The sequence below is a fragment of the Peromyscus maniculatus genome, chromosome 7, assembly GCF_049852395.1.
Source record: "Peromyscus maniculatus bairdii isolate BWxNUB_F1_BW_parent chromosome 7, HU_Pman_BW_mat_3.1, whole genome shotgun sequence".
Taxonomy (NCBI): domain Eukaryota; kingdom Metazoa; phylum Chordata; class Mammalia; order Rodentia; family Cricetidae; genus Peromyscus; species Peromyscus maniculatus.
The window spans coordinates 105,320,739-105,333,701 of NC_134858.1; the positions used below are offsets into that span (position 1 = coordinate 105,320,739).

Sequence of the window (12,963 nt, forward strand, 5' to 3'; positions counted from 1 at the left end):
TTCCATGACTGGAGGAGGTCCACTCAGAGATGAGACAAAAATAGGATGAACTCATTTGATACAAAAGATTAGATGTAGCCTAAACCCTTTTAGCTGTGGTAACCACAGTAGACCTACCTGCTCATTTCCTGGGCCCCCTTATGCACCCCACGCCTCTCCCTAAGTCTATCTCCAAATCTCACACCACAACACCTACCTCCTGGCAACTCCACACACAGTGTCCTGCTGTAAGCGAGACCCAATAGGGAGCCCTAATACAACGTCCGATAGGAGCGGCTAGCTAGGAGGACCGGCCCAGACCCTGCCCTCGCGCTGTAGTTCTACGGGGAGATAAGCGCACCCATCCCCAAAGAAGCAGAGGAAAGGAAGACAATCTGGCCTGAGTCGCACACTTCTTCCTTCGTAACTTGCCCCTAAACTCAGTCTTCTCCCGACCAGTCTCTAGGCCCCGCCTCACTCGGTCACGTCAGTCCAGGATTCACGCACTTCAATTGGCCTGTCCAGCTGCTCGGCTCCACCTCCAGCGCTGCGATTGGTCAACTCGAGGAGCTCCTGCCCAGTTTTCCTGGAAAGTTCTTGGAAATCTGTCAACGGTGTTTCCTTTCGCAGTCCGAAGCCCCAGACTCCAGCGCCCCTGTTCCCCTCCCGGTCGCCGCAACGCCCGCGGTTCTAGGAAGATGCGGCTTCCGGGAAGGGCTGGGACGCAGCGGACAAAAGATTAGGAGGCGCCTGGCCCCGCCCCGCCTCCCGGCCCGGCCCCCTCGTCCTTCCAGGCTGCTTGCTCCACAGCTTTTCAGTCCCTTGCTCGCCGCCCGTGCGCCCCGGGACCTTGACCTTCGGGCCCTCGACACCCACTGGCTCCCTTCTGCTTCCGTCCCGCCGAGCCCCGACTCTCGAGCCGCCGTTGCCTCTAGGACATGGTCCTTTGCGTACAGGGGTAAGCGCCGCTCTCTCCCTGCCCATGCTCCACGCGGGAAGCACGGGAGATCACAGGCCTCCAGCTAGTTGCGGGATTTGGGAGGGCTTGACCGGTTGGAGGTGATGGAGTTCGACAGGACCTTGAGTGGTGTGCCTAGGATACCCCCCACCACACACACACACACACACACACACTTAAATGGGGCAGGTGAGCGGTGGGAGGAGCCCCCGTTCCTGAGATCTCACTGGCAACAACTTTAAGAGGTCCCCCAGGATGGAGCTCACCAGTCTAGACTTTTTTGAGCCCAGAGCTTACCACGCCTTCCGGCTTCCTACCTGCCAGTGACCAGCCCCTGGCCTCCTCTCTGTTCAGGTGTCCATTCCTCCGTCCCAGGTCAGCGGTTAGGCCATCCCTGAGGTCCTTGACTCTCCCAAGACTGGCACCTGATAACCAGCACCCTTAGGAGCATCCCCACACCTCTTTTAAGCCCAGATTGAGGTCTCAGTGCGACAAAAACGTTAGCCTGCTTTCTCCAAGGTTGGAAATGGACTTGGAAATGTGGGACTGTAGGTGGACTGGGGCTTTGATAAGACAAAGTCTTGGCCTCCGCTGAGTGGCTTTGGCACACCTGTTCAGTGTCCCCTTAAGTCATTGATCAGTCAGGAATTCAGGAAATGCTAAGAAGAGAGGAAATATGTATAGGTGGGTCTGACAAATCCAGGGGGAGCTGGGTGGTCCGGTAGCAGTGGTTATAACTGACGTGCATATGGTGCCAAGTGAGGGAGAGTGGAGGGTGGGGCCAGGCTGAAGTGCCCTTGCTCTAAGCTGTCCTGGGTCTCAGGAAAAGGACATGGAGGTGCTGGGAAGACTGTTTATTCTTTGGTAGTCCCTACCATGTTCCTTCAGTCTTTGAATTTTGGACTCCTCAGCAGATCCCTACACTGCCTTCTTTCTTGGGTGGCTCCCTCCTCCATTCTGGGCTCCCACAGCCTCTTTGACTTTGCCTTAACTGAAGGCCCCTGGGAACCTCGGGGCCAGTGTTGGGCATCAGGGACACAAGCTCTTGAACAGATGTGCGTGTATCCCACCTTCCTGGGCTTGGTTCATCTCACTGGCTTGTATCGTCAGGCAGGACTTAATGGCTAGATTCCAAGACATGCACACACAGGTTCTTGGAACACACCAGTCCTCAACCCCACCACAATGACACAGTGGCAGACACACCCCTGCCTAGATATATAGTCTCTCCCCAGCAACCTGAGGGGATTAACACAGCCATTCTACACCGAGACGCCATACCAGCCCCAGAGGTGCTTACTACACATGCATGTGGGACCTGCGCAAGAGGCCTCATGCTTACAACAGAGGCCGTGGAATGACTGGCTGGCTGCCCACATCCTCTTAAAAGGTACTTGGAACAGGCTATGAGCCCCAGCAGGCAGGTCACCTCAAAATTCTACTCACTAAGTGGGATTCGAGAGCTCTCACGGCTCAGTCAGATTGTTTAAGTGTGGAAAAACACTTGGCAGGAAGAGCCAGCCACCCCTTCTCATGAGTGGTCACAGGACCGTGACCTTCTAAACACCACTTACACTGTCAGGTCTGGCTTCTGTCCCTGCTGACTGCTACCGGCTCCTAACCACTCCTTGTTGTTTACAAGCAATACCTGATACAGGGTTGCCTTCCCCAGCAAGTGTGGGTAGAGCCTAGGGTTTCATTACCTTGAGGTCCTAAGATCCAACAGGGACCTAGACACAGAACTGAGGCCCGGAGACATGTTTTATGAGAAACGAGAGAGCGTCAACTATTCCTTCCCCAGGACGCAGAGCCCCTGGGCCACCACCTGGGTGGGCTGCCCCTAGGATTTCAGCTATCTCGGTCCCCCTAATCCCGGCTCTCTAATATTGCCAAACCCCTCAGGGCAAGTAGGCCCTCATCTGGAAGGAAGGAGAACAGCAAGCCAGAGAGAGGTAAACTGTACACACTCGACCGGGTGGAGTCTGGAATGTGGGTCGAGTGCTCCGTCCTTTGGTGGGAGCTCTTATTTATGAGAGATGAGAGTCACCAATGCCTTTAGAGGCCACTACCTCCCCTCAGCTGAGAGGAGCAGAGCCCAGGACGGGAATCCAGCCGGTTATGGGTAGGAGCTTGTTTAAGTCGTGAAGTCCTAGCCGATGTGGACGGAGGTACCCCCAACAGATACCTCCATTGACAGGAAGCTACCATGTAACCTTAGGTTTTCTCCTGTAATCTTGAGGTCTCCCTGAGGATCCCACCCGAGTTCATCCTGTGACTCTACCAGATACAGTGGCATTTGACAGGCTACCTCAATCAGCACAGCTGGGAGTTAGCTTTTGCATTGACAGGTTCCCCATTCTTGGGGTAAGAATGCCGAAAGTGCTCCTGGGGAACGGCCTGTGATTTTGGTGATACCAGATGAGGGTTAATTTGTATACAGTAAATGCAGGAGAGCAGAAAAGAATCTTTTGAGAATGGGTTCTATGAAACTGGGGGTGTGGGTATATATAGCCCAGTGGTGGAACACTTGCTTAGCATGTGTGAGCCTCTGAGGTCAATTCCCAGCACCCCAAAAAACAAGAAAGAAAGATCTGTATATATGAGCTGGGTGTGGTGGCTCACACCTTTAATGCCAGCATTTGGGAGACAGAAGCAGGTGGATCTCTGTGAATGTGAGGCCAGCCTGGTCTACAGAACAAGTTCCAGGCCAGCCAGGGCTACATAATAAGGCCCTGTTTTTTTTTTGTTTTTTTTTTTTTGTTTGTTTGTTTGTTTGTTTTTGTTTGTTTAAACTGGTGTGTTTGGGGGAAGCAATCAAAGGCCTTTTCTGAAAATGGAGATCACATGAGAGCTCTGTTGCCTATCTGCCCACTTTAGGTCTTGTCCTCTGCTGGCTGGGGAGCAAAGTGGGCAGCGGCCTCTGTGGGCCCAGTCTCTGGAGCTGCCTGAGCCAACCATGCAGCCCTTGCCCACTGGGGCACTCCCAGAGGAGGTGGCAGAGGAGACTCCTGTCCAGTCAGAGAGCGAACCAAAGGTGCTGGACCCTGAGGAGGACCTGCTGTGCATAGCCAAGACTTTCTCCTACCTTCGGGAATCTGGTGAGTCTCAGGAGAAACAGACCCTGTCCTGGGAGGTCTGTGGAGGAACTAAGCTCTTTGGATTTTGAATCGGATTTGGGCAGCCTGGTCCTGGCCCTAAGTCTGATGGTAGAGGTGCATCCCTCTCCAGGGAAATGGGAAGGGGCTCTCCATCTTGAGAGCCCTGAGTTGGTGCCCTTAGGTCGAATTTCCATTCTGATCGGTCCCTTGGCCTCTTCTCTACTTGTCTAGGATGGTATTGGGGTTCCATTACAGCCAGCGAGGCCCGGCAACACCTACAGAAGATGCCAGAGGGCACGTTCCTAGTACGAGATAGCACCCACCCCAGCTACCTGTTCACGCTGTCCGTCAAAACCACCCGTGGCCCCACCAATGTACGCATCGAGTATGCCGATTCCAGCTTCCGACTGGACTCCAACTGCTTGTCCAGACCTCGAATCCTGGCCTTCCCAGATGTGGTCAGCCTTGTGCAGCACTATGTGGCCTCCTGTGCCGCTGACACCCGGAGTGACAGCCCAGATCCTGTTCCCACCCCAGCCCTGCCTGTGCCTAAGCAAGAGGCACCAGGTGACGCAGCCCTGCCTCTACCCATGGCGACTGCCGTGCATCTGAAACTGGTGCAGCCCTTTGTGCGCAGGAGCAGCGCCCGCAGCTTACAACATCTGTGTCGCCTTGTCATCAACCGTCTGGTGGCCGACGTGGACTGCCTGCCGCTGCCCCGGCGCATGGCCGACTACCTCCGACAGTACCCCTTCCAGCTGTGACTGGGGCCAGACACCCTGCCCTGCCTCACGTAATTATATCCTGGAGCGGACCCAGGCCCCAGCTGGACCTGGCTTCCTGCTGTCCCCCTTCAGTCATCCTGGTGCCTGTATACATACAGAAGGTGCCAGCAAGAACAAGGCAGGTGGAAGAGGGAGCGTCACACAGCTCCGAGGTCAATGCCTCCAGGTCCCATATGGCTCTCTGTGGTGAAGCCACGTGTCAGAGCAGAGACAGACAGGCAGGACCTTGTCTCACCCTGGAGGCTGGACCCAGGCCTCCATTCGCTGGTGTGCCCTAGCCACCCGAACTCTGTATTTCCTCCCAGGCCTGGTTTCTCAATCTCTGGGTAGGGCAGGCCCCCTGCCCATCTGTAGAGCAGCCAGCCTGTTTCTGGGAGAGTATCAGCCAGAGGCACTGAGGTTGATAGTGCCATCCCCTTGGGAGGAAGCAGGCCAGCCTGGGGGCTACACAGTTATACAGTATTTATTTATTTATTCTCCTTGTGGGGGTTGGGGTGGGTTAATGGCATGAGCCACCCCATTTCTCTGCCCTAAGGCCTGGGTGGTCCAAAGATCCCCAGCTCTGGTTCTTCCCTGTGGAGACCCCCCCATCCCCAGATGTATTGTTGGGCCCAAAGTCGTCCTGAATGTCCTGGCCCTGACCACTTGCATATGGATGTGCCCACTCTCTTCTCTCCCTAGCCTCTTTTGGGAGGCTGGGTAACCAGACAGACGGGAGCCAGAAACACAGAGCTCACACTCGTCTCCTCACGTGGCTTCCTTCACAGAGCTGGCTTCTCTGTGGTGCGGGCCCTGCAGAAGGGCATGTGCTGGGCCAGGAAGGGGATGCTGGCTCAAGGGCTGCTCTTGCAGCTCTTTTGTGTCTGCTTCCTGCCCAGGAAGTTGCCTGCATGTGAGAGAGCGAGAAATACATACCTAACGCGACTTTATAAAACCATTATTATAACACAAAAACCAGCTTGGTAGTTTTTCTTCCACTGATTTTTCTGTAATGATAATAAAATTATGCCTTCCATTTATGAAGCCTTCTGTGGGCATCTGGAGTTGCGGATAGTCTGTCTCCCTTTCGTCCTATTGTGATCCAGTTTCACATCTGGAAAAGCAGAAGCTCAGAACCTTACGTGGACGGAGCAGTCTCTGCCAGGGGACTGAGGGGTGAAAGTCACAGAGAGCTGCCTTTCTTGTCACACACACCCCCCCCCCCGTTCCCCCTGGGAAATGAGAGACAGGAGGTGAAGGTCTATTGCATGCCTTCTGGTGTGCTATCCATTGCCCCACTGGGTATGTGGGAAGTGGGGCGCAGAGGAGCCCCAAGCCCAAGAGGTGCATGTAGAGGAAGTAGCCATTCAAAGTGCAAGGGGGGGGGGATTTAGCTCAGTGGTAGAGCACTTGCCTAGCAAGCGCAAGGCCCTGGGTTCGATCCTCAGCTCTGGAAAAAAGAAAAGTGCAAGTGGGCACAGGGGGAGGGTAGTATGAGAAGAAGAGGCCACAGAACTCAGGACCAACATCAGGAGGAAGGACAGTGGAAACAAAAGCATATGAGAATGAGGATCCCTGACATGAAGCCTGAGCGGGCTCTTCCCGGGCAGTGAGGTAGATCAGTTGAGTCAGAGACAGTGACCAATGAGCTGGTAGGGTCTGGTCTCGGGGAGGAGTGTCAGAGTTCTTGCTGTCCAGGGTCAATGGTCTGACTTGGGGATATTTAGACTGCTGGGATCCTGCTATGGCCTGATATTTTCTCCCACCGTGTGTGAGGACCTCACAGGAAAGCTCCTCTAAGCTGTGCTCATAGCCTTCTAAGCCTTATGGAAACAATTCAGGATATGGTCTTAGTCCTGAGACCATTAGAAGCTGCAAATTACAAGAGGCCAGTAATGGTGGATCGTGAGCAGGAAGCTGTACGAAGCAGCATCTTGATACAGAAGAGGCTAAAAACAATAAACAACCAGAATCGGGGAGGCACAGGACTGAGGACACGGAGACAGTAATGACAAGAGGAATGATGTCATCGTGCGGGCTGGGATGGTGGCCTGGGGTCAAGAGTGTTTGCTGCTCTTTCAGAAGACCAGTATCCACTCCAGGGAAAGTGATGCCGTCTCCTGGCCTCTGTGCACCTACACACACACACACACACACACACACACACACACACACACACACACACAGAGAGAGAGAGAGAGAAACACGCACAGAAAAATCATTTTCTCTCTCTCTCTCTCTCTTTTTTTTTTAAGGAATGACATTGGGTTAGAGTGAACAAGAGGTAGATGAAGGAGGGGTGATATTTTTAAAGCCGGAAGTAGTGTCCAAGCCCATCTCCTTGGTGTGGCACCTTCTCGATTGTTGACAGTGGGTGCCAACAGCGTACCCCTTCCCAGCGTTACCACGACTCTGGGAGTGCCTTTTCTTCAACTTTGATCTCAGCCTCTTTGTGGTTCCCAAAATTCGTGAAGTAATCCCTCTTGCCCTCCACCCCCCAGATGTGAGTCATTTAGTGGGAAAGTAGCGGGCCCCCAGGGGCCAGAGGCAGGCTTTCCACATCTGGTGCCTCAACCTGGACAGTCAGCTGCTGTAAGAAAAGGAAGCGGAGGAAACCTCATTCTTCACACGAGCGACTGTCTAAGAATGCCTGCCAGGTGCAAGTCTGCGCGAGGACGCTGTACTCCACGGGAGTGGGGTTCAAATACTACCCCGTATTCAAATGCCAGGAGCAGGGGCTGGCTGAGGCCGCTCAGAGAGCTGAGCACAGAGCAGCACTCATCCACCTGCGCTCGGCCCCACACGCCCCTGCGAGGTGGAGATAGGCAACTGGGTGGCAGCTTGGGCGGTTGTTTCTCTCCACCCGTCTCCGCCTACTGAGAGCACCCAAGTGGTCCTGGCCGTGCGCCGTCCCCAGCCCCCCTCAAACCAGAGTCTAGCTCTTTCCTGACAAGGGGCTGCCAGCTGCTGACATTTCAGTCTGTATATGAGAGGAATACCAATGCCTGCCTAGGGCCAGGGACGGCAGAAAATGTGTCACTGGACCCCAGACCCAAGTCAGAGACCCAAGCCTAACAGAAAGGAACAAGCAGCTGGCCAGTGGGACCCCCCTGGATGGTCCTGGGCTGCTAAAAGGGCAACCCTGCTGGCGCTAGCTGGAGAGGAAGGGTAAGCCCTGAGGTGGGCATGCTGGGCCCGGCATAATATGCCCAAAGAGTAATTAATGTCACCCTTCACTGATTGGGTCCCTTCACGTGTGCTCTTTGGCCACTAACTGAATCAGACTCCATCAAGGCCCAGGGAACGAGACAGACATGGCCTCCACCCTCATGGAGCTTGCGGGTAGCCAAGAGAGGGTGTAAAAGGGAACAAAGGAGCAGGTCCTGAGTGGGTGAGAAAGAATGGCCTTGGTGTGGGTCACCCTGCAGCAAAGAGGGTTCGAGAAGGTGCTGAGAGGCTGGCAGTGAACCTGGCGACCAGAGAAGAGTGCAGGGGTAGGTCCTGGGGGTAACATGGGGAGGGGCTGCCCCCAATACTGGGACAACCAGCACAATGGCGCTGAAGCAGAAACCAACCTAGAGTCCAGGATGAGTGGGGAGGGCAGCTGAACTGATCCAGCTGGTGGAGCACCCCGGAGTCTAGAGGGCTGTATTGAGCTCTGATGCTCATTTCTAAAGTACTCTAGGTGGACGGCTCCACGACGACGTCAAAGCAGGTGGCCCGTGAGAAGACTCACAGGTACGGCACTTAGAGGGGTGGGGTGCCACCGGAAACCGGAGGAGGCAAAGGTGGCAATTTGGGGCGTGGCTCCAGCCCTGCACACTAACAGAGGTTGTCTCTGTTTTCAGTTGAAGGGGTATGGCTTAGAGCAGCAGTTCTCAACCTGTGAGTCACGGCCCTTTCACAGGGGTCTCCTAAGACCATCAGAAAACACAGAGATTTACATTATGATTCATAACAGTAGCAAAATTACAGTTATGGCTTAGCACCGAAAATAATTTTATGGTTGGGGGTCACCACATCATGAGGAACTGTATTAAAGGGTCACACCAGAGGAAAGCTGAGAACCACTGGCTTAGAGAGAGGTAATGGCTAGCTGGGGGTCATAAGCCTTGCCTCCAGACCTTATTCGTGTAACCACTACTCTACCCTGTCTCTGAAGACTCACCTGCCAAAGCCTTAGACTCCCAAGGTCAAAAGCCAGATAGAAGAGTAGAGAGGTCCAGCAGGGCGTGGCATGGGGGCATAGCTGGGGCCTGGAAGATTCTGCCCAGCCACAGGAGGATAGGTTTGGAGAGTGGTCCGATGTGGTGTCGCTCTCTGGACCCAGGCCTCTGGAATGGTTAGAGGGGGCAGGTAGTACGAAGCCACCGGGTATTTCTTGTCAGCAGGTCTAACTGGCTAGTGTCTCGCTGAGATGTTTTAGTCAAGATTACTGAGTCACCTAGCATTCCCTTGGTCCCAAGGGCCCCTGAACCTAAGTCCAGCATTTAGTTTGCTGCCTGAGCAGATCCTGCTAGAACAAGGCTTAATGTGTCCGGACAGAGTTGAAGCCATGAGCGGCTGTCTTAACTCTGCGATGGCAACCCCCCTACCGAGGAGGCTGTCCTCCTTTAGAAAGGGAGCCTGGGCAGGGCAGGGCAGCCTTTTCACACCAACCTGTTAGACCAGTCTTGATCTAGAGCAGGCTTGCACTTGGCCTCCCCACCCCTCTCTGGCTCCGTGGGGCAGCACAGCCAGCCAGGGAGGGGGCAGCAGCGGCCACTGTAGGGCAGCAGGGTCGGGGATCCGTGTCTGGGACACAAGCTAGGGGAGGTCCCTGGAGGGCTAGTTCTGGCCAGACTGCAGACCAGAGGGTGAGTAGAGAGTGTCTGGGCCTGGCTTTGGGGGCAAGCCAAGTCCATGGAAGCAGATACCCATCTCTGAGCGGGAGACGCGGCAGGCTGGATGTGGAAGGAGGCCCTAAGCTGTCTGCTCAGTGGAAAGACAGTGGTTTCCATGACCCAAGCCTGGTCGAAGCAGGCAGACTCCAGGGTACAGCAGGTAGCCTCTGAAGGCTGGGGAAACTTGGGGTTACTACATCTCCTCCAGGCAGCCCTCTGGGGCTGTTCCACCCACACAGGAACTTACTGTCTCCAGAGATATCCTGATGGTGTGTGGTTGAAGGGGACATGACATCTAGCAAATTCTTTCCAGGGGCAGAACCCTGCTTTGGGGACTTTCCCAAGCCCTAGAACCAATAAACCAGACCAGATTTTTCCTGTCACCAGACATGGGCTCCCTTTCTACTAGAGTTCAGCCCCATCCTGCATGAGGCCAAGGCTATGTTCTAAGTGCGTCTCAGCTCTCAGCCTCCTCCCAAGAAGCATTTTACCCTCCCCACTAAGCATATCAATGTGTGTGTGCCTGTGTGTGTATGTGCTTGTGTGTGTGTGCTTGTGTGTGTGTGCATGTGTGTGTGCGTGTGTGTGTGTGTGTGTGTGTGTGTGTGTGTGTGTGTGTGTGTGTGTATGCTTGTGGGGGGGGCTTGCATGCGTGCTAACCTTTCCCCTTGGCCAACATTCCTTTGTTTTCTTCAGCTCTTTCCAGAGGACAGTTTGGTAGGAGGAGCCATAGAAGTAGCCTTAGGCAAACATTTCCTCAAAGCTCTGAGACATGAAGGCCTATCCAGAAGGAGATGGTTCCCGTGGTAGCCCGAAAAGGTGGAGGGGCCACAGGAAGAGACCTGGGAGGGTGTACTGTTACCCCTGGCACTTGGGTGCCTACGCTCCTGGGATCTTGCCATCATCCATCTGGCATCGACAGGGTAGGCGCAGCTTTAACAGGCAAAGCTGGGCGACTCTGAGCAGGCTGTTTTTATCTTCCTGAGACACACATTCTCATCACAGGCCAAGATTCTGGGTTTACTGTCTGTGGGATCCATTTGCTCTGTGTCCTACCCGAAGGGCACCCAGGCTGGGTCTGCATAGCCCTGTACCTTTTCACTTGGAGTCAGCCAGTCTGTATCAGGGCTGGGAGGTGTGGGTTTGGGGCACACCAGCACCCCCTTTCCAGCAACTCGACCATCCCCAGTTTCTCTCCTGGGTCTCAGCAGTTTACCTGTGGGTGCTTTTGGAGGGCAGAGAAGGCACAGTGTGGGCAGCTCCGCCCCCACCCTGGGTGAGGTGTTTTCGCCAGAACCATAGCAGCTGTGGCTAGAGGCCTCTTCCCAGGAAGAGCCGAGTGCCTCTTCCAAGAACTCTGAGGAGGGCGGGCAGGAGGGTGCGCGGGGGAGTTAATTTTAAACCAAACAGCTTTCCACGCTTCTCAGGAACTGGTTGCTCAATGTGCTCGGGCAGGTCCCAGGCGAGTGGGCAGGCCCGGTGCCAGCTCAGAGGTGGAGTGGGTGGAAGATACCCAGAGGAGAGGCCCAGCTGACCTTGAGGGAATTTGGACTCTGTCTTTGCCCACCCATCATGGCCTATCTCTCCCTGACCCTAGTCACACCCACCCAACTTGCTGGGGGACTTGGAGGGGTGACTTACTCAGTTCTAAGCAGGCAAAGCAACATTATAAAAAGATTCATAGTGAGGGTGTCACGTTCTTTCAAGGCCCCAGAATTCCTGCTCCCATCCCCTTCACTGTTGAGAACTTACCATACTGTCCCCGGGCCTGTACCTGCCAGTTCTCTGTGGCCTAGAATTCTGGGGACTGGGCTAATGGGATGGGGAGTGGAGTGTGTGAAGCTAGTGGAATTGATGGGCTCAGGGAATCATTTTCCTTTGTGTGAGGGAGAACGCACAGTCCTGCTCATATGGCTGATCAGGAAGGAGATAGGGCATTTCACTTCACCGACCTCCTGTGCCTAGCCCCAGTGTGTTTACGCCCCTTGCCTGACAGTCTGGGACCACCTCCCAATGTCTAGTTCAAGAAGGACCTTCTCTGTAGAGAAGTCATCTCTTTCCGTTCTCCACCTCCAATCTCCCCGCCTGGAGACTCTAGAAACCCAAGCAGGCTCTAAGAAAGAATGCCAGCCAAATGCTGCCAGAAGCTGCGGTTCTTGGAACCAGCAATGCAGAGACAGGGGACACTTCTTGGAACCTGACGGCCATTCAAGGGAAAGGCTCAGAGGACATCCAGTGACCTGGGGAAGGGACAGAGTGTCAAAGCCTCAGCTTAGGTCCCCACCTCCAGGAAGCCCTCCTTGACTGAAGTTGTTTCCTTCAACCCCATCATCACACTAAGGGCTCTCCCAGGGAAGGCCCAGGTCTGGTGTGACCTCTAGGGTTATCTAGTGTCCAATCTGGGGCAGAGTGAACAACTGGAAACGGGTGTGGACAGCACAAAAGGGGTGCATGTGTACAGGTGAAGGGGGTGTTAGACATGAGTGCACTACCAGGTCAGAGGAAAGAGGGTGTAAGAGAAAGTGGGAATTCAAAGTGAGGTCAGCAAGGACAGGCCTCGCTGAGAGGACTTCCTGTTGAACAGGAAGCCTCCAGGTGAGCGCTATGCCTGGTTTCAGATCCCTGCACCTTAGGCCCAGCTTCAGTGTCAAGCCATCCAGGGTTCGCCTGGCATCCCTCAGCTGTGCAGCCTTGAGAGAACCTGCCTTCTGGTGCCTCGGTTTTCAGTTGTGAGCAGGGAACTGCCAATCCACTCACATCTGCACGTCACTATTTCCCTGAGCACCCATCCATATGTTTCCGAGAAAACCATGCCTCCCCATCAAAGGCTGGTCCTGGGACTGAAGGCCAGGGCAGTGGCTGGGGCAGCTATGAGGTAGTCTCTAAGAAAGAGACCCCGAAACCCCTGTAAAAAGGCAGTGCAGGTGACCCAGGACCCAGTTCCCCACTGTGCCCTCACCTTGAAGGCACCAATCATCCGGGGCTCCAGCTGCAGCTGACAAGAAGTGGGAGTACAAACAACAACAACAACAACAACAACAACAACAACAACAACAACTGCAGACACACCTCCCCCCTTCCCTCTGGCCCTGACCACGCAGTGCTCTGGGCAAAGGGACAAGCGGAAGTCCTAATATATGAATCTAAATATTGAAAAACCATAAACTACAAGCTACTGATAAAATATATGCTAGCTTCTTAACAAACATGCTTTCATAGCAGTAAAAGTATCTACCAATGGACAGCTTTTATAAGTCTGAAACTCAGGAGATATCAAGGAT

The 12,963-nt window shown here is 54.3% G+C and overlaps 1 protein-coding gene and 1 long non-coding RNA gene across 4 annotated transcripts; one reads left to right on the plus strand and one right to left on the minus strand.

Moving 5' to 3' along the window:
• The first annotated feature begins 247 nt into the window (after nucleotides 1–247).
• Nucleotides 248–5,839, plus strand: Cish (cytokine inducible SH2 containing protein). 2 transcript variants are annotated; one of them, XM_006978371.4, is made up of 3 exons: nucleotides 248–937; nucleotides 3,815–4,035; nucleotides 4,267–5,839. In XM_006978371.4, the coding sequence occupies exons 1-3, from the start codon at nucleotides 918–920 to the stop codon at nucleotides 4,797–4,799; spliced, it is 774 nt and encodes a 257-aa protein (XP_006978433.1). In that variant the 5' UTR covers nucleotides 248–917; the 3' UTR covers nucleotides 4,800–5,839. The 2 variants fall into 2 exon arrangements, with proteins under 2 accessions (XP_006978433.1, XP_015852557.1); XM_015997071.3 differs by lacking the exon at nucleotides 248–937 and adding an exon at nucleotides 2,323–2,889.
• A 1,190-nt stretch (nucleotides 5,840–7,029) lies between these two features.
• Nucleotides 7,030–11,427, minus strand: LOC143274329 (uncharacterized). Of its 2 annotated transcripts, none has more exons than XR_013052932.1 (3): nucleotides 10,777–11,427; nucleotides 8,968–9,133; nucleotides 7,030–7,386 (listed from the first exon to the last, which is right to left on the minus strand). It is a non-coding gene; the product is annotated as an uncharacterized LOC143274329 (long non-coding RNA). The 2 variants fall into 2 exon arrangements; XR_013052931.1 differs by having other exon boundaries at nucleotides 7,030–7,389; nucleotides 10,777–11,425.
• Nucleotides 11,428–12,963: the final 1,536 nt, after the last annotated feature.